Source organism: Eucyclogobius newberryi, unplaced genomic scaffold, assembly GCF_026437365.1.
Source record: "Eucyclogobius newberryi isolate DKJ021-1_F unplaced genomic scaffold, fEucNew1.0.hap1 SCAF_8, whole genome shotgun sequence".
NCBI lineage: Eukaryota > Metazoa > Chordata > Actinopteri > Gobiiformes > Gobiidae > Eucyclogobius > Eucyclogobius newberryi.
The window spans coordinates 18,429,400-18,453,158 of NW_027316500.1; the positions used below are offsets into that span (position 1 = coordinate 18,429,400).

The 23,759-nt window shown below is 41.0% G+C and overlaps 3 protein-coding genes across 3 annotated transcripts; all 3 read left to right on the plus strand.

The window, feature by feature from the left end:
- Positions 1-3,892, plus strand: LOC140351612 (transmembrane protein 26-like). Its single transcript, XM_072437512.1, has 7 exons — positions 1-236; positions 620-716; positions 786-869; positions 1,271-1,476; positions 1,569-1,648; positions 1,963-2,229; positions 2,658-3,892. Exons 1-7 carry the CDS (start codon positions 46-48, stop codon positions 2,690-2,692), a joined length of 960 nt encoding a protein of 319 aa, XP_072293613.1. The 5' UTR covers positions 1-45; the 3' UTR covers positions 2,693-3,892.
- A 2,959-nt stretch (positions 3,893-6,851) lies between these two features.
- On the plus strand, positions 6,852-10,402 carry perp (p53 apoptosis effector related to pmp22). The gene is made up of 3 exons (XM_072437073.1): positions 6,852-7,155; positions 9,369-9,509; positions 10,114-10,402. Exons 1-3 carry the CDS (start codon positions 6,951-6,953, stop codon positions 10,323-10,325), a joined length of 558 nt encoding a protein of 185 aa, XP_072293174.1. The 5' UTR covers positions 6,852-6,950; the 3' UTR covers positions 10,326-10,402.
- A 2,994-nt stretch (positions 10,403-13,396) lies between these two features.
- Positions 13,397-23,513, plus strand: tnfaip3 (tumor necrosis factor, alpha-induced protein 3). The gene is made up of 9 exons (XM_072437588.1): positions 13,397-13,558; positions 14,598-14,979; positions 18,143-18,333; positions 18,462-18,603; positions 18,764-18,934; positions 19,139-19,319; positions 19,401-20,377; positions 20,460-20,665; positions 20,834-23,513. The coding sequence occupies exons 2-9, from the start codon at positions 14,673-14,675 to the stop codon at positions 21,119-21,121; spliced, it is 2,463 nt and encodes an 820-aa protein (XP_072293689.1). The 5' UTR covers positions 13,397-13,558; positions 14,598-14,672; the 3' UTR covers positions 21,122-23,513.
- The last annotated feature ends 246 nt before the right edge of the window (positions 23,514-23,759 follow it).

Here is a 23,759-nt window from a genome sequence, read left to right on the forward strand (position 1 = left end):
GATTTTTGGATCAGCTCAGACACTTTGACGCGGCGGCTGTTGAGAATGAGCGTGGTAAAGTTTGCGTGCGCCCTCATCACCAGAGCGCTGTTCCTCTTCGTGTCCCTCATCGGCGTCTGGAGAGTGGCCTGGGTCAAGGATAACAAAATATACTGGCTTCTCACGTTTCTATTTCTACCGCTAGTTATTGAAATGATTATCACGCTTAAGAGAAGAAATGGAAAGGACTATAAATGGTAAGCAAATTGCAACTGTAATAGTGATAGTGTGCGTAATTGTGCAAAATGTGATGTTTTAAACCACAGCAAAAACAGATTTTATCCGAAGTGCTTCTTTTTTTTTTTTTAGTTTCAACATGTCATTGCATGCATCCCATCCCCCATATCCCTGGACATCCTGATTCCATCCTGTGCTTACGCTATTGTTAAAATATCCCGGGACACTGATGATTGGCGTGGTACTCTTGAGACTCCCCCACTCATAATTTTACCCATACCAACCGGACATGCTCAGAACACACCCAATTCATTGCAGTGTCTAGATAATGCTTTGTTTTACAGTATGTTTTTATTATAAATGCCTGCTTAAAATATTCATCTGGTTTCCTCTGAAACTGCAGGTTTTCTCCACCCGTTTTCCTGTTTCTGATTAGCATTATTCCATCCATCTGGTTATTGGAGCTGCACCACCAGCAAAACAAAGCTAATGCCCTTGAGGTAACCATTTATCATGTTGGAACTTTACTGTGTTGCTCTATGTTGCATGTTAAAACGTGTCTTTTCTAGTGCAGGTCTCTTGACTCCTGGGAAAATGTGCATAAAGTGATTTCAAGCAATCATTCTGTGAACCTAACTCTAGATTTCCTTAAGGTATGTGACACCATACAGTACGATATTGCAATTAAACATTACTGTTGGCATTGATGAATTGTTTTAGTTTAGGGCACATTAAGATAACCGCTTAATATATGTAGGTCAATTGTATGGTACATTGTATGTATTGAATGTCCCAAAATATTTTTACATCAAACAAAGGATCAATCAACAGAGAAATTACTATGTAAAGACAAAACTGACTAAACCAGATCTAACCAGGACCTACTCAAGTCAAAACAAAACTAATACTGGAATAAAACTGGTCAAATCTAGTACTATATACCATAAAAGTATTAAATCATGGCGCAAAAAGGGACTCATTGTGGTTTGGTGAAGAGCATAATGCATCACAATATATATAATATCATAATCTATTTCTCTGTGTTACTGTGCAGAACATTGAACAAGCCGTTTCCTCAGTCTGTCTCAATGACTGGATCCTGGCTCTCCATCAGATCCTGCTCATCCTGCTAATCATCGGCAAGTGGCTCCTTCCAGCTGGAGGGGTCACCCGCGAGCAACTGTCCCAACTTCTCCTCATCTTCGTCGGGACGGCGGCAGATATCCTGGAATTCACCAGCGAGACCCTTTCCGATGTTAAGTGGGAGTTCTTCGTAATTCACATAAAACAAAGTCAACAGAAGATGTAAAAGAATACAAAGAAGCTGACAGTGCTGTTTTTTTGTGTCCCAGAGATAACAGTCCTCAGCTGGTCTACATCATCCTGGCTGTATGGACATGGAGTATGCTGCAGTTTCCTTTCCATTTTGCTGGTCAGTGAACACACACAGTTTTCGTCTACAGTGCCTCCTTTTATGCAGCGAGGTTGAACGTTGAGCTAACACCCTAAAGTCACAAAAACATTCAGCAGTCGGAAAGGTTTGGGCCTAAGCGGTAAATGCTGAAAAGACGTTCATAGCAATATAAATGTTTAGCAAACCTGTATCCATTAAATATAACAGTCTGAATCTTTAGATGTGTTCACAGTCTCAAATCTGAGTCTTTTGGAAAAGGTTGGAGGGCCTGTCCGGTCAATACAAATGTTTTTATTGACATATTTGAGCTCTGTTTGTGTTTTTCTTTAAAGTGGTGAACACAGAGCCTGACGGTGAGGAGCGGGTCCAGGAAATGTCCCTCCTGAAGAAGCACAGCACAGATTTGTGGAGCATTGTGGAGGCCCTGTTCATCCAGGACGGCCCGTTCCTGGTAGTGCGCCTCACCGTCATGACCTACTTTGACGTTTTTCACCAAATGCTAATCTTCTTCGCCATCAAGAACCTGCTGGTGGTCCTCCTCAACCTGTACCGCCTGGTGGTCATATGTCAGGATTTCAGGGCACCACCCAGTGCGAGCAGTGAGTCCACACCTTTACCTTGATGGAAGGCAAACATAGAAAATGTAAAATCTGATAAACAAAATGCAGCACATTTTTTACTGAATAGGTATAAGGTAATTCAATTCACTGTATATTATTCAATATTCTCTACCTCATTGTCACCATCATTATCATCATCATCAGTAACTTTAGCAATTTACCAAGCACTCACTTTAAAGCTTGTTATACGTCAGGGTCAAAGATACTAGATTTATAGCAACATACTTTTACTCAATCGAAGCACAACACTTGCTATTGCTTCCATTTTTCATGAGCTGAACTCAAAGATAGGAGACTTTTTCTACACACAAAAGACCCATTTCTTTCAAATGTTTATACACAAATGTATCAAAATGTGTCTTACTGAGCAATTAATATGAATATGAATCATTTATCCCACCTCACAGGTGTGGCATGGCAAGAGTTTGATAAGACGCCATGAATATTGCACACGAGTGCCTTGGGCTGGTCACAATAAAATTTATCCACATTGAACATGTTTGGGATGCTCTGGATCAGCAAGTTCAAGTTTCTACAAATGTCCAGCAACTTTGGTGGCAATTTTGGTGGTCACACCAGATAATGACTGGTTTTCAGACCCAGACTCCCCCAATAAAGTAAAACTGAACATCTCAGAGTGACTACAAGTGACAAAAATTATTTGCGTATCTGTGTTTCTTCCATCATTCCTTCGGATGAATATTTTTCAAATTTTTTGTGGTCTATCCTTTTAAAATACGAGGTTTTGTGTATTATACCTTTGTCCTTCTAATTACATTAAATCAAATGATAAATCTGTTGCATACAGACAATTACTCTTACCCGAGAAGTGATTTTCCCAAATACTTTTTACGCTTACTTGTACTTTGTACTTTTTGTTGTTATTCTGAAGTAACATTACTCTTACTGTACTTAATTACTTAAGTAAACTTGTTGACTTATCTACCCAACTCCCCTCGTGTGTTATACAAACATAACTGAAATTTTAAATTAATTTTAATTAATTATCGTTAGATGCCAAATTTCTAGTACTGGTGCTGCAAGCAGTCTTTTTATTTCTGTTTGAAGGTTAACAATTTGACCTGTGGGTGGTGCTAGAGGATTTGATATATAATACAGACGCCTTCCTCAGTTTTACTTTGTTTGAATGTGGATTATCTGCAATATAAAGGTATGAATATGTACATAAAATAAGACAAATTCCTGCCCTTTTTTTGAGTTGACAGGATAAATGTGTAGACCTCGAGTCAAGAGTGCTACATCAGCCTTGTAAATGCAATTAGCCCAAAAGGCCTTTTGATGAGACATTTATCGGAATGAATGACTCTTACTGTATGGTATTATATAGTTGGCTATTGTTTGGTGTAAAGGGCATTTTGGGCATGTAACTTCCTCCATAATCTTAACAGCACTTACACAAGGACACACTCCATTTTGTCATCTCTGTCCATGTCTTCATGTCATTTCAATTGTATAATTTTACTTCTAACTGCATAAATCAAAAGAGCTGATAATAAATGATCATATTGTCATTATGGCTGTCATGGTGTAACATTTTCCTGAGGAACAGAGGTATTTGATTCAACTTCTTTCGTTAGAATTGTTCTGAGGACATTATAGCTGTATGATTGTGAAGACAAAGAGGGCCATACATACTATAGAAGGGGCACTACATGAGCTTTAGGTGGAGGGCCTGAAGAATTCTCTTCTCCATGGAGATTTATGTTCCATAAATCAAAATGACATGGAACTAAGCCAGTTTTGGAGACAAGCAGGTGCAAATGAATAAATGAATACATTTAAGATAAGTTTGTTCCATATTGTGGAACATTTAAGGCAAAACAATAACATTTTCATGAGACAAGAAGGTGACAAACCCTCCGCCAGAAAAGTTACACAGGCACGTTTATTAATGAATAAATTATTGTTATTATTAAACTTATCCTCCAAAAGTGTAAATTGAAGTCTATATCCAAAATACAATATTACCAAGTTATGTATAGGTATATGTTTGACTAAGTTTGCCTTGTGTGGTACAATATATTTAATTATCTTCAAGTAGTATATAGTACACAATTAGTAATAATTATAGTTAATATAATATTAATAATTAAGTTAATAATTAAGTATATAGTATACACTATGAACTAACCACTACCAAGATTAACTTCATCACCATACTTTTTAACTTTGACTGTCTGCTTTTTACTAATGTAAATTAGCAGATTAATTAAGTGCTGTAACTAAAGTAAGTGCAGAGTAATAATACTCGAGGAAGTAGTGTTAATCCCATTGTAAGGCTCACTCTATGTAACGTCTCTGGTGGAGGGGCCACCACTTGCTCATCTCCATAGAGACGTACGTTATTGCTTGATGTAAACTATGCCACTGGTGGAATTTTTTTCTATTTCCATGGAGACAAGCAGATAGTGCCACCATCTTTCAGAATTAAGTTCCTTGTATTTTTAGCAGTAACAACTCTTGGACTAATGCAATATAATTTAAGAGTAGGGCTGATGCTGAGCTCCACCTGAAGTGGCCTTGTGTAACTGACAGCAAGTGACAGAAACTTTGTGCTGATCAGTGTTGGGTGTAAACTAATAGGCGATACTTACTTTAATTAAATTGATTAATTTGAAGAAACTTAGTAATGTAATACATTACTGTGAAATAGTACTAATTTGAATTTACTAACAAATACCCCACTCAGTTACATGTGACACCAACAACAGTGCTTAGGAAGGATATAGTATGTAGGATTCAGTATGTAGTATACAGTATGTAGGATGCAGTATGTAGGATACAGTATGTAGTATACAGTATGTAGGATGCAGTATGTAGGATACAGTATGTAGGATGCAGTATGTAGGATACAGTATGTAGGATACAGTATGTTGTATACAGTATGTAGTATACAGTATGTAGGATACAGTATGTAGTATACAGTATGTAGGATGCAGTATGTAGGATACAATATGTAGGATTCAGTATGTAGTATACAGTATGTAGGATGCAGTATGTAGGATACAGTATGTAGGATGCAGTATGTAGGATACAGTATGTAGGATACAGTATGTTGTATACAGTATGTAGGATGCAGTATGTAGGATACAGTATGTAGTATACAGTATGTAGGATACAGTATGAAGGATACAGTATATGGGATACAGTATGTAGGATACAGTCCAAACAAATGGCTGGTTTAATGTGCTAAAAGTGAAAACCCTCTGACCTACAGTCAGCTCACACTCAGAGGCCGAGGAGAGAAGGAGAGTTCCATTTCTCTTGCTGTTGTTATGCCATTTGAGACAACTTTTGAGAAATTATTTGTTGTTTTCCTTTATTTAAACGTCATTAATAAAACATAAAAGCACGTATTTGATTAATTTATACACTACTACAAATAAAGTAATCCTAAAGTAATGTAACTAATACCATGTTTAAAAAGTAACTAGTAATGTGTAATTACTTGCTTTTTCAAAGTAACTTCCCCAAAACTGCTGCTGATATAGTAATGTGAAAATATATAGTTCTATTCATGCCATAAGATTTAAATTGTCTTCAATTCATGGTTTGTTCTTTTGAAAGACCAGCATTTGTACATGGGGCCTACATCATTAGGCCTGCTCATTGATTTCATAAGTCATAAGTTATTTTTCAGTTCTTAGATAGTGTCTGTACAAACCTCATCAACTGAACTGTTCCTAAAACCTGCCTAATTAGACACAAGGGGACTAAAGACAGCAGTTGAGTAGTGTAATATTGCATTTGAATTCTTCTGGATTCGACTGCCACCTACTGGTCAAGTGAAAATGAAAACACACTCTGGGCTTGTTCCTTAGATTTCGGTTGTATATTTTAATCTTGTATGTCCCAAAACGACTCCGTCTCAGTTTCTGTCTGAATTGTAGGCATGTGTCCAAAAGTCCAAAGCTCCCAATGCTCTGTTACACTGTCCTCCCACAGTCTCCCACAGTGGAACATGACTCTTTTGGGGCAGGGCTTGTCAACATGGAGTTATACACAGACCGTCACCTCGATTCTGGAGCCCAGAAACTTCCTGTCTCTGCGAACACTAACATTGTTATTGATCGTTCGTCATCATGGTAATTTGTGATTGAAATAAATGAAAAAATATATAAGATTAAGCCCTAACATTAACCCTAACCCTAACCCTTAACCCCTAACCCCTAACCTTAACCCCTAACCTTAACCCTAACCCCTACTTCGTCTGGTTAAAACTAGTTTATGCCATGGATCTGTATTAGCAAGAGTGTAGCAAACTCATCCCACTTCATACATTCGAGTCAACATCTCTAACCGCTGGGCCAACACGTTTTGAAGAAAAATTTGATAGAAAGATCTCTCCAGAACCGGGGTGACGGTCTGGGTACAACCGCGTGTGGGCTTGTCACACACACACCTCTCCCAGTGTAACATGACTCTTTTGGGGCAGGGCTTGTCACACACACACCTCTCCCAGTGGAACATGACTCTTTTGGGGCAGGGCTTGTCACACACACACCTCTCACTGGTCACTAGTGTTTCAGGTTCGGGTGGAGCTTCCTTTATCAGCGGGACACGCACTTTCCCTCCGCGTATAGACGGTGAAGAGCGGCAGCCGACACTTCCCAAACACTCATTCCTCTGCTTGTCCTTGTCTCCTCGTCCTCCCGCATCCAGACCGCCGGGACTCGGACATGTTTCGCTGTGGGATCGCCTACCCCAGATGCAGGTGGATCGTGCCCCTGCTCTTGGCCTTCGCCATTATCTTTGACATAATCGCCATTGCCGCCACGTCGGGATGGATCGAGGACGAGGACGCCAATTCTCACTACGCCAACATGTGGGAGCACTGGCGGGGCAGGAACGACGTGTGGAGCAGCAAGACCCTCATGGAGTACTGTAAGTGAGACCCTAGACTAGACTTCCACAGCACCTGAGACGTGGGACAATGTTGTTGACTTGATATGTCTGGAGTGAGTCACTGGATGTCTCTGCAGGGCGTGAGATTCAACGCGACTGTGAAAGCTTCTGGTTACTGGGAAGGGGGGCCCCACTCACTGAACTTTGGACAAATAGTCACCAAGTTTGTCTCGCTCCACATTTGTAGTTTAAATAGGTCATTCCTGGCATGTATTTCCATGTCCACAACATGAGACCTTTCTGGGCTGGTCAGTCTGTGCCTGGAGCTTCTCGGGTTGTGCTTTATTCCCAGCAGATCCAAACAATTGCACTATTGTTGGCTTATCTGTACAAGAGCAGTTTTGTTTTCTATGTAGTGAACACAGCCTATGCTCAATTCTGAGTTTTCTAAAGCTGCCACACACTCAAAACATCAGAAATGTATTATTTATATATATATATATAGATATAAAGAAAAGAAGTTTACATTAGACATTGTTTTGGCCTACGTGGGAGGAGACATGTACATTTGACTCTTCACCAACTAAACATTTGGAGGCTCCTTCCTGTGCAACTGCAAGATTGAGCATGTTTTATTGAAGAACACAGAGATTGCCTTTAGCCGAAAGATTAAACTAGGTTCTAGAAGGAACTGGCAAAAAAGAACAAAGTATTACCTCTACCTGATAATAAATACTATCTATTTAAACAAAGTGCTTTGAAATTGGATGAGCAAGATGATCGTTCCACTGCAAAGATGACAAATAATCCCCATTAAACAACTGCTATTACTTTTGACGTCAACAAATAGTTGGCATGTATTTTGTTTGCTACAGCGAAACAGGAACAAGTTCAACTGGTCAGGTTTATGACCAGTTTGCTCGAGGCATGAGCAGGTGGAAACACACACACACACACACACACACACACAGACTGTGAATTATTCAGCTTGTGTACTGATCCGGTAACACGCAGGGTATCAATAAGAAAAGTATGTTGTATTATTATTATTCCAATCCCCCAATGATTATTCTTATTCTTATGTATATATATATATATGTTTGTTCTTATGTATATACATGTTTGTTCTTATGTATATACATGTTTGTTCTTATGTATATACATGTTTGTTCTTATGTATATATATGTTTGTTCTTGTATAGAAGATTGTCCTCAAGTTAGAGTGGCAGAAAGAGAAAGTTGAGGGTGCGGTTTAGAGTGCACATTCCAGCAGAGGAGTCATTGCAGAGTTCATCTTATCAGCTTCTGCAGTTTATTTTTGTAGTTTAAAAAATATATATATATAATTCCCTCATTGGAAACAAACATGTGATGCCAGTATTTTAATCATAGTCAGATCAGAATCAGAAAAGGTTTATTACCATTGAACAGAATTCACAAACATAGGAACTTGCTTTGGTGATTCAATGCAACATAAAACAATGAACAATGTTAAAACAACATATATAAAATCAAGAAGGGCACGCATTACAGAAAAACAACTTAAATGAAAATAGACTTACTATGTGTACACAAATTTACAGTTAAATTTACAGATGTAGCGCAGAAAGTGTTCAGTGCAGTGAGTGATTGATTACATTGTAGTTACAGTGACAGGGCATAATCATTTCACAACAAAGAGCCATGCTTTATCTACCACTATATCATTGTATACTTCTATTACTATGTGTTATGACCATGCAGTACACTTTACAGAGGGTCAGAAGGCAAGGCAAGTTTATTCAAAGTGCTGTACAGGACAAGGAACTGTAGAATAACAAAAACAACCACAGAACAAACAAATAAAGCGAAACCCATCCGTCTTCTTCTGCTTCTTCGGCAGCAGTCAAACCCAAATAATCCTATCAATTTACTTAAAGAGAGAAGAAAACAGATAAAATGATTTTAGTCACAGCTAAACAGGTTTGAACATTGCTAGAGTAGCGGCCTGTCTCACATCTTCAGGAAGAATGCTCCTGATTATAAGTGCACAAAACTGAAACTCTGAATCCCCATGTTTAGTCCTGAGTCTGGGCCATGACTCTAAGGTCAGAAGTCGCTATAATGACCATCAGTTGCGTTGTCTGGATGGCTGGCTGGTAAACTTGTCAGGACTATTGGTCGAAACTACAATAGAAAGCAAAATGCTTAGGTCATCTGTTATTAATGTGTAATGTGATATTATGTTTAATATTGTTGTGTCATTTCTTCAGCTTGGGCCCAGGCTGTAGCTGCTCTCATGGTGATTGGACTCCTCATCCTCATCATAGCCTTCATCATCGCCTGCGTTGCTCTGTGCTGCACCCTCAATATCACCCTCCTGCCAGTTATCGGAGCCATGCTCTTCCTCGTTGGTAAGTTTGGATGAACTTCAAGGGAAAACATAATGAAAGTCTTGTGTAAGTTTCCTGAGAATAAAGAGTGATAGAGTCAGTTGAGCAACTCATAAGGTGCGTGTTCTGAAAGTGGGGTAACAGCGGTGAAGTCAGTCCATTGTGCCGTGGGTGCAGAAGGAGGGCTGTTTTCGTTTGACATCACCATGGGAACCGCTGGGCCTGGGCAGATATGTGACTAGATCTCTCCGCACACAGTTTCACTCAGACAATTACACACTGGCCATGAATCCTGAGTTATGTCTATTCCCGTCATTGTTGACGTGAAAGACTGACGACCAACTGATTCTCTGGAAAGCTGTATTGAAAATGTTTAGATCAGTAATTACATGTTGTATTGCCCTGCCTTTAATGAGAATATGAATCATGACCAAAAACAAAATGCAAATTACAACCACACCTTTCACAAAAACCTTGTAGGTGTTTCAACATAAAAGAGCCCAGCACTGACTCACCCAGTCCCAAATATGTGGATATATTGAGCTCTTTGACTTGCCTGTTTTATTTACCACATGTATGTATTTCCGAAGCCTCTTGGTCTAACCCCTCTGTGTTTGTTCTGCAGTGATCCTGCAAGTCATCGCTCTCATCATTTACCCAGTTCGATTCCAGGACCTGATTTTTGAGGGCAACTATAACTTCAACTGGGCGTATGGTTTTGGCTGGGGAGCCACTCTGCTGACCTTTGGCTGTGGCATCCTCTTCTGTTGCCTGCCCCGTTATGAGGATGAGCTGAGCGGTCTGGCCAAGGTTAAATACCTCTACCCCCGTGAATAAAGGGCTCCACCATGTTCCTTAAAAAATTCTAATGAATGTTGTTGACCGATTGAAATTTTGACACTGGACCCTCTCACCAAAGATTGTGACATGTTCAGCTCTGGACTCACAATGGAAATTCTGCATCAGAAAAGAAAAAGGATGTAGTCTGTGACAAAATGTCATCTCTGTTTTTGCACAAATCTATATATTTTAGGTTAAAACACTATTTTCTAAACAAACTAAACTATACATCCCATTTTTCCTTACTTACACATTCACAAGTGCACTTAAGCAAATGAATGTAATATATTATGTGCTGTATCTCAGAAAGAACCCAAACTGCACACTACCTTGCCCAAAAGGCAAATAATGGAAATATAAATATTGTAATTTGTTGCCAAAAGAAATGGACACTGTATATTTAGCTAAGAGTTTTTGTGCGCACCTTAAACTTTTATCAACTTACTGTCTGAATATAATGATTTATTAATTATGACCAAGTTTATGGTACATGGTTCATCTTTCATGAACATCCCGACTTTATTGGTAAAATGCTATGCGTCTAAAGGGAGCAATATAAAATGTCATTCCATCTCTTCTAACACTTGCTACTATGTTTATTAGGAGGTTTGGGCTTTGTTTTATAATACTTTGTTGTGTTTTATAATGCAGTAATAACGATAATAAAAATCTGAAAAAAATTAATCTATCTTCTTCAGCCTGTTACTAATCTGGAACTACACAACAGGGCTCTATACACATGTCATGTCGTGGGGTTTATACGATTCAGTCTAAACTTAAACTGGTCGGTTCAGTTCCAGAGTCTGATCTCAGTTTCAGTCCTGTCTAAACAAGAGAAGACCTGTTCTCTGCTGAATTACTACATCCACAGTGCAAAGCAGTTTTTTTTTTAAGCTCACCCACAGTTCTAATGTAGCCTCATGTTTAATGTTTATTGTTTAATTAATAATCTAAGGGTTAGGGTAACCAGTTTAAGACCGTTTTAAGACAAAAATTTCCCTCCTTTTCCCCCTATCATTTGGGGACTCCCTGAAATAATACCGCGACCCCCAGGTTGAGAACCATTGGTGTGAAAAGTAAAATAGACTTTTTGATATAGTTTCATTTTGTGCACAGCATGTCCTAACATATAATATATTGTATTACGTTTTTTTGATCGCTTAGGCACATGAAACCTAAATCTGGATAATCTTTTGTACCCTTCCGTTCAGAATGTTTGAGGAATCTAATTTTGAGGTGAGTGTTTGGTCCCTGAGAGGCTATTCCTAAAGCTACTGAGAAAAAATAGATACTATCTTAAATAGTATTTATAGCCTAAATATCACAAGTAGCTTATCTCTCTCTTAGGCCTGACATAGCCGACAGTTGATCACTGTTCTGAGGAACTCTGCTTAGACAACACAAATATGAGTCATGATTTATGAGCTGCAGCACACCCAGAGACACACCCAGAGACAGAGCAGCAGAGCAGGTCCTGACAGTGCCCGGGTTATGAAGAGCACATGTGACAAAGAGACATGTTACAGTGGAGCCTACTGTCAGATCAAGGTTAGCTATTAAATCACATTGAAAGAATAGAGGCTTCTATTAAAATAGTATAAACTTCGCATGATTTAAGCAATTATCTAGAAAACACCACAGAAAAGGTTTTACCAAAATAAACAAAACAATTAATTTAGTTAATTTTGCTAGTTTTGCACTATCCTTCTGATCTCGTATAGATATTGTATTTACATCACTTTTATTCTACTCATGTTATTTTGCATTCCATCCATCCATCCATCCATTTTCTACCGCTGACTGGAGCCTATCCCAGTGACTTCGGGCCTTAGGCTATTTTGCATTCCCTTAGTTTAATTTATTTTAGCATAGAATTTTTTTACCATTATTATTATTATTACACATTATTTTATGTTTAACTTGATTCATTTTGACACTAATAAAATACAAATAAAAAGAGAAACTCAAACTTGGAGATGCATTACAAGTCGCCTATGCCATCATTTGATTGACACACACACACACACACACACAAAATAAATAAATATGCCTGAATGTTTATGCTGCACCGTGGCAAAAGTACCACTAGAGGTCAATGTTGGTCTGTAAATCTTTTGAGTTTGTTGTCCCGCCGTTCACTCTCAGTATTAATAAAAACAAGATTGTTTAAGATCAGTTCTTTTTATTCTTTCATTTCTCAAACATTTTACAGTTCTTATACATCATTATATATGTACTTGTCTGGTATCATTATGCGGGCTACCATTCTCACAAATAGTTCATTAGAATCACCAGGAATTTTAATTTAATATTTTGGTAATATTCTATCACATGGACTATAATCCAAAGGCACTTCTTCAGTTAAATTATTATAACTGTTTTTTAAATTTAAAAATATTCTCAACTTTATTTTGTATTTCATTGTAGGAGCATCTAGTGGCTATGTGCGTAAATAAATAAATAAATGAAATAAGTGGTGAGATCATATTTTGGTGGAGCTCTGGTGACTGGTTCTAAAGCCAAGTTTTGTTATTTTGGATCACAGAAAAGAAGAATGTCTACAGCATTAAGCATTAGAATTGGACAGACAAGAGCCCATTCTTAAGCATAATACATTATTTTTTCTTCATTGCCTAGCTCATCTAAATTTACGGAATGATACATTGTTTACATTTCTTTAGCTTTTAGCACCTTGGGCACAGACAGCCTTTTACAATTCTGGGCCAACTCATTTGAGGAGAGATGTTTCTTATTTCCCTGACTCATGTTGCGGGGCTGATCTCATACAGACTCATGATTTATTTCTGAGGATGTCTCATGAAATAGGCAATGACGTGACCTGTCTGTCTCCCTCAGTGACGCTCCTTTGTGCCCAGCAGGAGGGATGTGCTCTTCACCATCGAGTCAGACAGACAGAGCGCCCCCTGGCGGCAGATGGCTGTGCCTGCGCTCAGGTCTGGGTGGACGGAAAGTCCCTGTGTGGAAATCCCCTTGACTTGGGCTTTTTCTATTTTTTTTTCTTTTTTTTTTCTTTTTTTCCTCACAACAAGAGGACGTATAGTCTTCTGAAGGCTTCGCACACCGCGAGTCTCTGAAAGAGCCGCGATAGTGAAGCAAACAGAGGCTTGGATGGCGCCGAGCACCGCAGCGGTGAGGCTGAGTGAAGTGGCTCAGAGAGGACTAGCCTGAGCATCCGGGAGGCTTTGTTATTAGCCCGACATATTACACAGGTAAGACCGCCGTCCTGCCGCCACATGTGGCCACATTTCTGATCCCGGGGCTGACACACGGGCCACAACACGGCGGGGCCTCGGCGTGTGTGTGCTCGTGTTTGTGGGGACATGGAGGAAGCTGGGAGCCCGCGCACGACAGTGGCTTTGACAGCCATTGTTTACAAAGACGTCACTCGCAGAAGGATAAAGCGCTTTTAATCCAGCAAAAGGGCCATCGGCTCCGCCACAACGGTCCCTAAACCGTGCAGTGGGACTCTCTTCCACCATATATTGTTACAAATGTAGTTGTCATTGGAATTACGTAAGCCTTTAACGTCAGCAAAGTCCCGTGTTATTGTGTTTTTGTGTAGCCCGCCAGGCTAAACCGCAGCCGTCAGTGCGCCACGGTCTGTCTGCCCGAGCCCCGGCGCTGCTCCCGGGCATGACTGATCTGTGCCAACATGTCCAGGGCTCAGTGCCATCGTGGCTCTGTGGTCCTCTGTCTGGTGCCTCTCTGTGGCCCCTGTAGCATGGCCTAGGCGCCTGTGTGCACCTGCTGCTGGAGTTAGGGCCGGCCATGAACTTAGAGCGCCGCAGTTCCAGTGTCACTGACAGGTGTCTGGCCTCACAAAGTTAAGTTAGTACAAAGTCTGCCCCACGCCAGGCCTGTGTGCGGCTGACCATCACCTTCTCTCTAATGTGCCGACACTTTACACCTTGTTTATTGCTGTTTGTTATTACAACGTTATAAGGGTTCTGTACTTTGGTCTTTTTTGCTGGCAGACTTCCTACTGAATCTGATCCAGAAAAGAGGGACTTGTTTATCTAGAGAGAATTTTGAGACCAAAGATCAACTGAAAAGATAAGATTACAGCTGACTTAATTCCAGTTGGATCATCAAAATCTCAGTTAATTCTGTGTCAGGTGCTTTCCAGCGCAAACTGTAAATTAAATTGAGACTGAATCATTAAGGAGGAGGGAAACTCAGAATTTCCCATTGGCCAGTTCTGTTCTGTTCTACTTTAAATAACACTTTTCTCCTTTTCTTCCCATACAGTTTCCACACTGTTCTGTGTTGGGCCTCCTCCTCTTCCTCCCCTCCTTCCACCCACCTGGCCCCTCTTCACCCACCATGTCGCAAGGTCAGAACTTCCTCCCCAAGTTTCTTTTCGTGTCCAATCTGCTGAAGGCCGTGAAGATTCGCCAGCGCGTGCCCAACGATGTTGTCAAGCCTACAGCCGGTGGTGGTCTTATGCATCACCTGAGGGGCATGCACCGTTACACTCTAGAGATGATTGCCATGAACCACTTCCCCCAAGCCTTCAGGGAGGTGGTCCAAGCCGCCATCTTGGACAGGGCCATGCAGGCATCATTGGAGCAGGAGAAGAAGCTCAACTGGTGCCGCGAGGTCAAGAAGATGGTGCCACTTCGCACCAACGGTAAGATAATGTCAAATACTGCAATAAGATAACTATCAGAAGCACAATCTACTGTGAGGCATAATCAAAACATTTGGTATATTTCTGGTTCGGTTTAAATTGTTATGTTAGATTTATTGTTACAAAGTAAAATTCAAAGATCTTATCAGCAATTTTTATGCTGAAAATCATGGGATAATGACCGTGTAGAGGCATCTGAAGCTCCACCATGTGATATATTTCATTTCCCTCTATTTTTCCATGACAGGTTCTTCATGTACAGGTTTAAGCGCATGTTCATTTCAACCATTTTCTGATTCATCGCACAAGCAAACATATAAGTGATACCATATCAGTCTCCATCTCCTTACTGCTTGTTGCTTTGGCTGCATTAGTTAGAATTTTGTCAGATAGAGAAAGCACATTTTCATGAGTCAGCCCAATCAACATAGATTGTGTGAGATATATAAATTACTCACACTCGACGTTACTGTAAATGACAACGCTCGAGGGCCCCAGGTTCCGCTGTCAGATCCACCAAACAAACCCCTCTGTTTTTACTCAGCCACCTTTGTATTGCTAAGTCATGTTTTCTGTTGCGTGAATGTTGTAACTCAGGAACATCCCAGGGCAGATGAACAATTTGAGTTGATACCATTACATTAAACTTTGTTCTGGGAAATTCTCAGGCGTCACTTTAAGGTTTTTATTGACAGTTTATGTTTCCACAACCTTCACTTTGGTGCTTAACGGGGCATGCCCCCCTGTTTCTGTGTAGGTGAATGCGTGGATGTCATTTTCTAACATTTGAAATGTTTGGCTTATGTTGCCTGGGAAATTGTTGAACATTTCTAATATGAAAGGCCAAATGAACCTTGTTTGAAGTAATTTAGCCAATTGGTGTCCATGAGACCATGAGATAAAAACTACACATTCAAGGAGTTGTTCATTAAGAAATAGTGTGAAGTAGAAAAATGTAGCAGGAGCCACGAGAGTACTTATCTTTGTTTCTGTTGATTTTTGTAGTGAATAATGATACTGAATACTGACATGATTTGAAATGAGGAAATTAGAAAAAGAATGTATTAGAAATGTTCATACATTTCTTGTAAAGTGGTGACCAGGGCAGTTACTTTAACTGTACAAACCCTTAGTTCCTCTTTAGAAGACCCTAAACTGACTAACAGGTCTGCTTTTTTCTGCCAATAACTGGCTTTGAATTTCCTGACATGCGACTGAGATGTGAAGAAACTTTGTGCTCCACAACATCATCTCAAAAAGGACCTCGACATGACTTTGAGAAGGCTGAGTGACGGCTGCGTAGTCACTGGAGCAGACACACACGCAACACAGACTGATACAGGACCAGAAAGAAGAGCTGAGTCCAAAAACACTGTCCCCATAAGGCCTCAGAAATCAACAATCTTTATAAATCGCTCTCAAAATGATACTTTTGATTCCTTTTTGCCCCGAGAAGAAACGCTTTATTGAAAATCAGTGCGCCCTCTGTCTTAAATGTCCGGGACACATCCGTGGGTTTTTCCCAAACTGCATCCCATGTGTGTCATGTGTCCCCAACAGACTAGATTTGTTCAACGACAACAACCCACTGACTCTAATAGCCACCAAGAAACAGCTGATCAGTCTACACACTCCCAGCGTTCTTCACATACTCTATCAAATGTACCAGTCACGCACAGACAAAACACCTGCTGACGGGGGCTTGTCAGAATGGCTCTAAAGCGTCACAATAATGCAGAAGCAGGAACATTTTAGCTTTAAACTTAACCAAAGAAAAATGACACTGCTTTCTACATTGGTCATGTTTTCTGGAAGTGTTCCAGCTTGCCACAGAGGAAGTATCTATATTTAGACTGTTGAGACTGGCTTTCATCTGGAGTTTTTCGGCAGGGTCAAACATAAGTGTATTGTTCTGCCTGTGATTATGCAGTTGTGCTCTGTGCTTTTGAGGATGCCTTTTCTCACTCGATTTTGATGTTTTTGTTGAAGTGATGCAAGCGTGTTGAAATGCAACTACATCTAGGTAAAATAGAGCAAAATTCTTTTGTATTCACCCCTGCACTAGGATGTACCATGACACCAATGAAAACAAGCCAATCACGTAATACAAAGGCTCCCTACAGGCAACATCATTGTTAAGAATGGCTATCACATGACAAAACGACTCATTTAATCTTAATGGAGTCAGTCTGTTCCTAGCTAAGTTGCAGCTTGAGCTTTTGTAACTTTATAGGAAATTGCAACCTCAGAGACAAGCAGGCAGAAGTGAAGAAGTAAAAGTTCTGCTCGTCGATATGAAATGAATAAAGTAGAAATGCCCAATCAGAACTAACTACTGCAACTTCCGCTAATCCTATTATTGTTTCAGACTTGCTTCTCCTCTTACCTAGGACTTCTCCAAAAGCAACCCACTTGTGTGTCTCACTTTGCCATCAAACTAATTTGCTTACTTATTATTTTCAGGCAAAGTAATTTGATTTAATTATTTTTGACTCAAAAAGTTTTCAAATAAAAGGAAGGGCGTGTTAAACGAAATCTTTTGTGTGTATGGGGACATGCGCCATGAGTCATTCTGTGAAAATAGTCAACATTTTGCATGCATCAATCACAGTCATTCGCTGATTGCATTTGTTATAACATAACATTCCACCTGGTCCAAGCCCCGCCCCTGTGGAAAGTGCAGGACCAGCTGAGTAGCATTGATGAGTAGGGATCAAAGAAGAGGAACAGTCACACACAAAAGGCAGAAGTAAGTGCAGGGAAATTCCTGTTTAGTGCAGCAGTAACAGGGTATTTCAAACTACCGTATATTTATTAAACATGGCTATGGTTTCACAACAACGAAAAAGACAAAGCTTTGCAACACAAGACTCCTGGAAAATATGCATTTATATTGTGCAATTTAGAGTAGAAGAGAAAAAATATACTACATCATCTCTTTTGTTTTAATGTCCAACAATGATGGTAATAGCTCTTAATCTTCACCAGAATGTACTTATGCTTCTGCTTAGACATCAGAAGTGACGACAGCCTGGAAATCCCCATGCTTTATTTGTGTATTCTGTACCTTTCACGCACACAATTTAGACACATACACACACGTGTTTTAGTGCTCGGTCCAGTTTCTTAATTATTAAAATGCTACTGTTTCCTCTGTCCACAGGGGATGGGAACTGTTTACTCCATGCTGCCTCTCAGTACATGCTGGGTGTTCAGGATACAGACCTTGTGCTCCGGAAAGCCCTCCATAGCGTCTTGAAAGAAACCGACACTGGCATTTTCAAAGCTCGCTTTCAGGCAGAGCTCCTACGGTCCCAGGAGTTTACTCAGACCGGACTCCGATACACCACCATGGTACGAGGGGCTGCAATACCCCTTTAAACTTGAATTATCGTCCACACTAAAACGACCTCTGCTTTAATGTAATTATTTCAGAAGAATTGGTCATTGTATATTATATATTATTTCTGTGTTTGTTCCAGAACTGGGAGGAGGAATGGGAGAAGATTGTCAAGATGGCATCACCAGTTTCTACTAGCAACGGCCTTCAGTTTGACTCTCTGGAAGACATTCACATCTTCGTCCTCTCAAACATTCTTCGCAGACCAATCATCGTCATTGCAGGTGTGTGTTCTTTCATCTGCATCAGTAGTCAGACATACGCAACAACAATGATAATACAATACACATACAGCAATAAAGAAAGGACTTTCTTCACTCACAATAATCCACAAAGGTTCCTTTGTATTTGTGTATCTTCAATTTTGTCAACTCTGTGTTTCAGACCAAGTGGTGAGGAGTATGAAGTCAGGTTCCTCTATCTCACCTCTCAATGTGGGTGGGATATACCTTCCACTGCACTGGCCCCCTGCTGAATGCTACAAGTATCCCATAGTACTCGGCTACGACTCTCAGCACTTTGCTCCCCTCATCACTATCAAAGACAGTGGTCCAGGTAGGAAAATATATAACCTATAATGAAGTAGAAGCATGTTCTGAACTCTTTTGTTTGTTTTCATTTTATCTGCAGGGTTTATGTTTATATTTTTAATTTAAGATAACTTCAAATCAACTATTTTGAGATTATCTTCTTATTTATTGCCCACTTCTAGTCTAATCTTGGTGTAAAACTAATAAATGTATTGTCTAAAATCGACAGAGATTAGAGCTGTGCCATTGATCAACCCTGGAAGGGGAGGATTTGAGGAACTCAAGGTTCACTTTCTGATGGAGAAAGAACAACAACAGAAAGAAAGACTTCTCAAAGATTACCTGCTTCTACTGGAGATCCCCGTCATTGGCTTGGGATATGATGCTACTCGCATCATCAATGCAGCAAGGTACTTGTTAAACATGTCATCTGCTTCATTATAATTGTTAGCTATATATTTTTTAAGCATATTTCTTATTTTTTCTCACAGGCTGGATGAGGGCAACCTTCCTGAAGACATGAACCTGATGGAGGATTATTTACAGCTGGTCAACCATGAGTTCCAGCGATGGCAGGAAGACAAAGAACAAGCCTGGGCCGCTCAGCCACAACGTCCACCGCCTTTCTCTGTTTCTCAACTGTCTCTCATTGAAATCCGGTGCGCCACGCCACGTTGCACCTTCTATGTCTCAGTGGACACACAGCCCCATTGCCATGAGTGCTTTGAGAAGAGACAGGCCACAGGTGGAGAGGCGAGAATAGAGGGAGTGGTGCAAACCAAGGGTGGAGGAATACAAGGCTCGGAGAGTGAGGTGAGCGCCAGAGGAGCCAGAAGCAGCAGTCCACTGTCTTCCTCCTCTGGGAGAGGGGTAGTGGTGCTGTCCAGCCCTCGCTCTGCTCCACCCACAGCACCCAGCCTCAGTCTGTACAGTGAAACCCATGCCATGAAGTGCAAGACACCGGGTTGCCTGTTCACTCTGAGTGTGGAGCATGACGGATTGTGCGAGCGCTGCTTCAACTCTAGGCAGAACCAAGCCCCCCCTGCTGCTGGGACAGCAGCTACCGGACTTCCTTGTTCTAATGGGGGGCCTGTAGCCCCACACACGGCCCAGGGCACTGGCTGGACTCAGTGGGCAGGTCATGAGACAGAAGCAGAGCGCTGCAGCATGTGCAGACAGGAGGTGTGCAGGATATTCAATGGCCTGTGCCCTCCTTGCATGCAGAGACAGCAGGCTCCCGAGAGAGCGGAGCCTCCGCAGAACAACACAAGGACTGACGCCTCTTCTTCAACGTGGAGTCAGGCCAGGGACGTGGAGCGGCCGTGCCTCACCCTCACCCCGGGACACACATCAGCCTGGCAGACTCCTTTGGCCAGGCCTTGTAAAAGATCAGGCTGCCAGTTCTTTGGAACACCTGAGAAGTTTGGCTTCTGCACTATTTGCTACGTGGACTATCAAACTAACCACCGTAAGTCAAATTATTTTTGTGTTCCGTACCACAGTAATTGAGTAGAACTATAAATGTAATAATTTTCTAATGTTACGTTAAGACTTGACTCCGCCCCCTGCACCTGCTCCAAACCGGCATGGGTTGGAGGCGGGTTTCCAGAATGCCTCTCGGTGTCGTGGAGCGGGCTGCGGCGCAGTGGGGAAGGCCATGCTGGAGGGCTACTGCGACAAGTGCTATGTGAAAGAGCAGAGCGCCCGGCTCAACCAAGTGGCGCACCGCACACCTAACTCTCCTCCTCTTGTTGTGGTAAGAGCTAACACAACATTCTGTGCGCATGTATTTGTGTGTCATGTATTGTATGCAGCAATGGTACTTTTGATATTATTATGAACGGTCAATCTAAAGTATTGTTTTTATATGTAAAAAATAACCAATGTACCTAAAAAATACTGTTCTGTTTCTGTTTTCCCAAAGCGTGACCGTGCTACTAAGCCAAGATCCTCACAGCAATCTCAGACGCAGACACAGACACAGACACAGTGCCGCAGGAGTGGCTGCAGTAACGTGTCCCCGGGGTGCACAGACCTCTGTCCAGAGTGCCACACACGCGGCCAGGGCAGAGAAGGGGGCAGAAGGGCGCAGGCGCCCAAGGAGAAGTCCAAGCAGCGATGCCGGACACAGGGCTGTGACCACTACGCTAACCAAGAGAAACAGGGCTACTGCAACGAGTGTGACCACTTTAAACAGATTTATCGCGGCTGATCACATGAGCAACAATGATGACACATGGCTAGTACGTTAGAGCCGCTGCCCTGCTCGGGCGCTTATGCCAGTCAATGCACCTCTGATACTAACTAACCAACTCACTAGCTAGTGACTTACTAGTAACCTTATGGCCTAAAATCCACCCCCCATGTAGAATGTGAAGAAAGCGTGTATGTTCATGGGGAGGAGGTGAATGTGTGTGTGTTAACATTAGACATGGCCTCCAGAATACCTCTTTGTGCAATTATCATCTGATGTGCCGTGTGCGTGCACACGACGAGAGGTGTGGCTACATGTCAGCAACTGACTTTAGTGTACAATATGTATTTAGAGGTACGTAGTACATCGTGCCGGACAAAATGATTGTATGTCGACATAACAAGAAGCATCTGACATTGCTTTCTAGACCACAGCCAAGGATTTATACCCCATTTTGATTGTCGTCTGTCCTAATGCATCTGTGTATCTGTCTGCCTGTCTGTCTAGCATTGCTCGGGAGAGCGAGGGATGCAGCTTTGGATGCCCAGAAATAGACTAATGCAGAGGGGAAAGCAGGAGTGAACTGGCGTTGAACTTTCTTTCCAATGAAGGGCTTGAAAGAATTCAAATGACAATTGACATTGTTGGCTCGGCTACTTTAGTTTGACAAGTTCCAAAATACTAATACCAAAAATACTCTTGTAAAATTAAGAAATACAATATTTTTCTTCCAATTGACAAGCAATGAAAGTATTCATTTATATTTTGACAAAAATCTACTATTGCTATTTCATAAGAGTTTTGTGATAAAACGTTTTTACTTGATGTGGAACAAAACATAAGACCACAAGTCTTAGAAATGAGCAAGACAGACAGGGCAGGCCCCTGCTAGTTTTGGTGCTGCATGTACAGAACTCCAAGCCTCTTCATTGTAGCCAATATGCTGATGGACACAGTGGAGACAAGGCTCATCTTTCTATTCCGCCTATACTTCCTCTTATTTCCCTTTTCCTCTTAAACTAATCTGTTGCCTTGGTCCTTGTTTTCTTGTTTACTGACCACTCGAGCACTTAGAGACACATATACACATGCACAAACAAGGCTCTTACTACTGGACACTGCACCCTCTACTACACACCACACACACACACACACACACACACACACACACACACACACACACACACACACACAACTCTTTGAGATTGTATGCGCCCCACCTTAGCCAGAGGTGATGTAAGCAAAATTAATCTCTTTGCTCCACCCACTGGATGTGCCAAGCCGACACTTTTGAAATTTCAGACAGCAATCCCATTGTCTGCTTTATCTGAATGTGTTTGTGCTGCTTCACAGCAGTATATTATTGGGGCTGATCCTCGATACGTTTTGCCTTTAATTCAAGCTTCATGGACCAGAGGGGCCTGATCTGTGATCCTGGATCAGTGCCCCCGCTTATCAAATGCTTTGTGAATATGGATCTTAGTCCATCCTCTTGGACCTTTAACACAATGCCTCATCTATAATTTACATACATTCACATTGCACATGTGACCAGTTAGGAGACAACTGACATTTTTTTCTTCTGACATGTTATAATTTTAATTGCATTGTGTTTCAAAAGACATGTGCCATCAGTCTGAATTGTTTTTACCTTCTTAAAAATGAAAGGTACAGCCTGACCTAGTCTACACTAACTAGAGGAGCTTGGGTTGACATTGACAGCATTACTAACTACTGTCTCCATGTCATGGATGGTTTACCAAAACATTTTTATAAAAAACATATGGACACATTGATGAAGAAGAAACTACTGAGAACTTTGCCACAAATAAATTCAGTTTTGATTTTTATACATTTGACTTTTCACTGCTGTAGGCAGATGTCCATCCGAGCCTCTAGTTAGACAAGTGTAGACAGCTTAGGCCTTTCTTCTGCCTTTTCATTCATCTGTATCTAAAGCTGTCAGGTCTGTTCCTATGGCCTATACGTAGAACTCTGTGTGCTTTAATCACCTCTAGATAAACCTTAATCAATTAAAGGCCAATTAGTGGTCAGCTCACCAGATGCCGAAGCCTTTTTGGGTTTGGGGCGGACTGAATTTGACTGGGAGGAGATCAAATAAGTTGCACATGACTTGTCAAAGCTGCTGAGGCATTTAGGAATGGTACTCCGACTTGCTTAGGGACATTCCAACAAAAGGAGAAGCATCCGCAGAACAACAGAAGGTGTAACAAAACATGCAAACCATGTGGACGTTTTCTTTGTGTGATTTTTGGAAATAGGGTATTGTATGAAAAAAGGCTGGTTTTATTTGTTAAGTATTTATTCATATCAAGATATCTGTATTGTGTGATCCAATAATTATTTATATGTTGTCCTGAAATGAATTATTTTTATTAAGAAATCTGAACTCTGTCTAATGTGATTCTTTCCTTTTAAAGATTTAACACTTACACCCCAGATGCTAGTAACAACCACACCCCGATACATTTGGCTGAATGCTTTGAAACTTCAACATTGCAGCTCTCTATGCAGCGTATGACCAAATACAATTTTTGCTAAAAGACAAAAAGTGAGTGTAGTCTGTGATACGTAAGTATACGACGTATTCAAGTGCACTGGGTTCATCTCTAAATACAGAAAGCAGCGGAGGAGT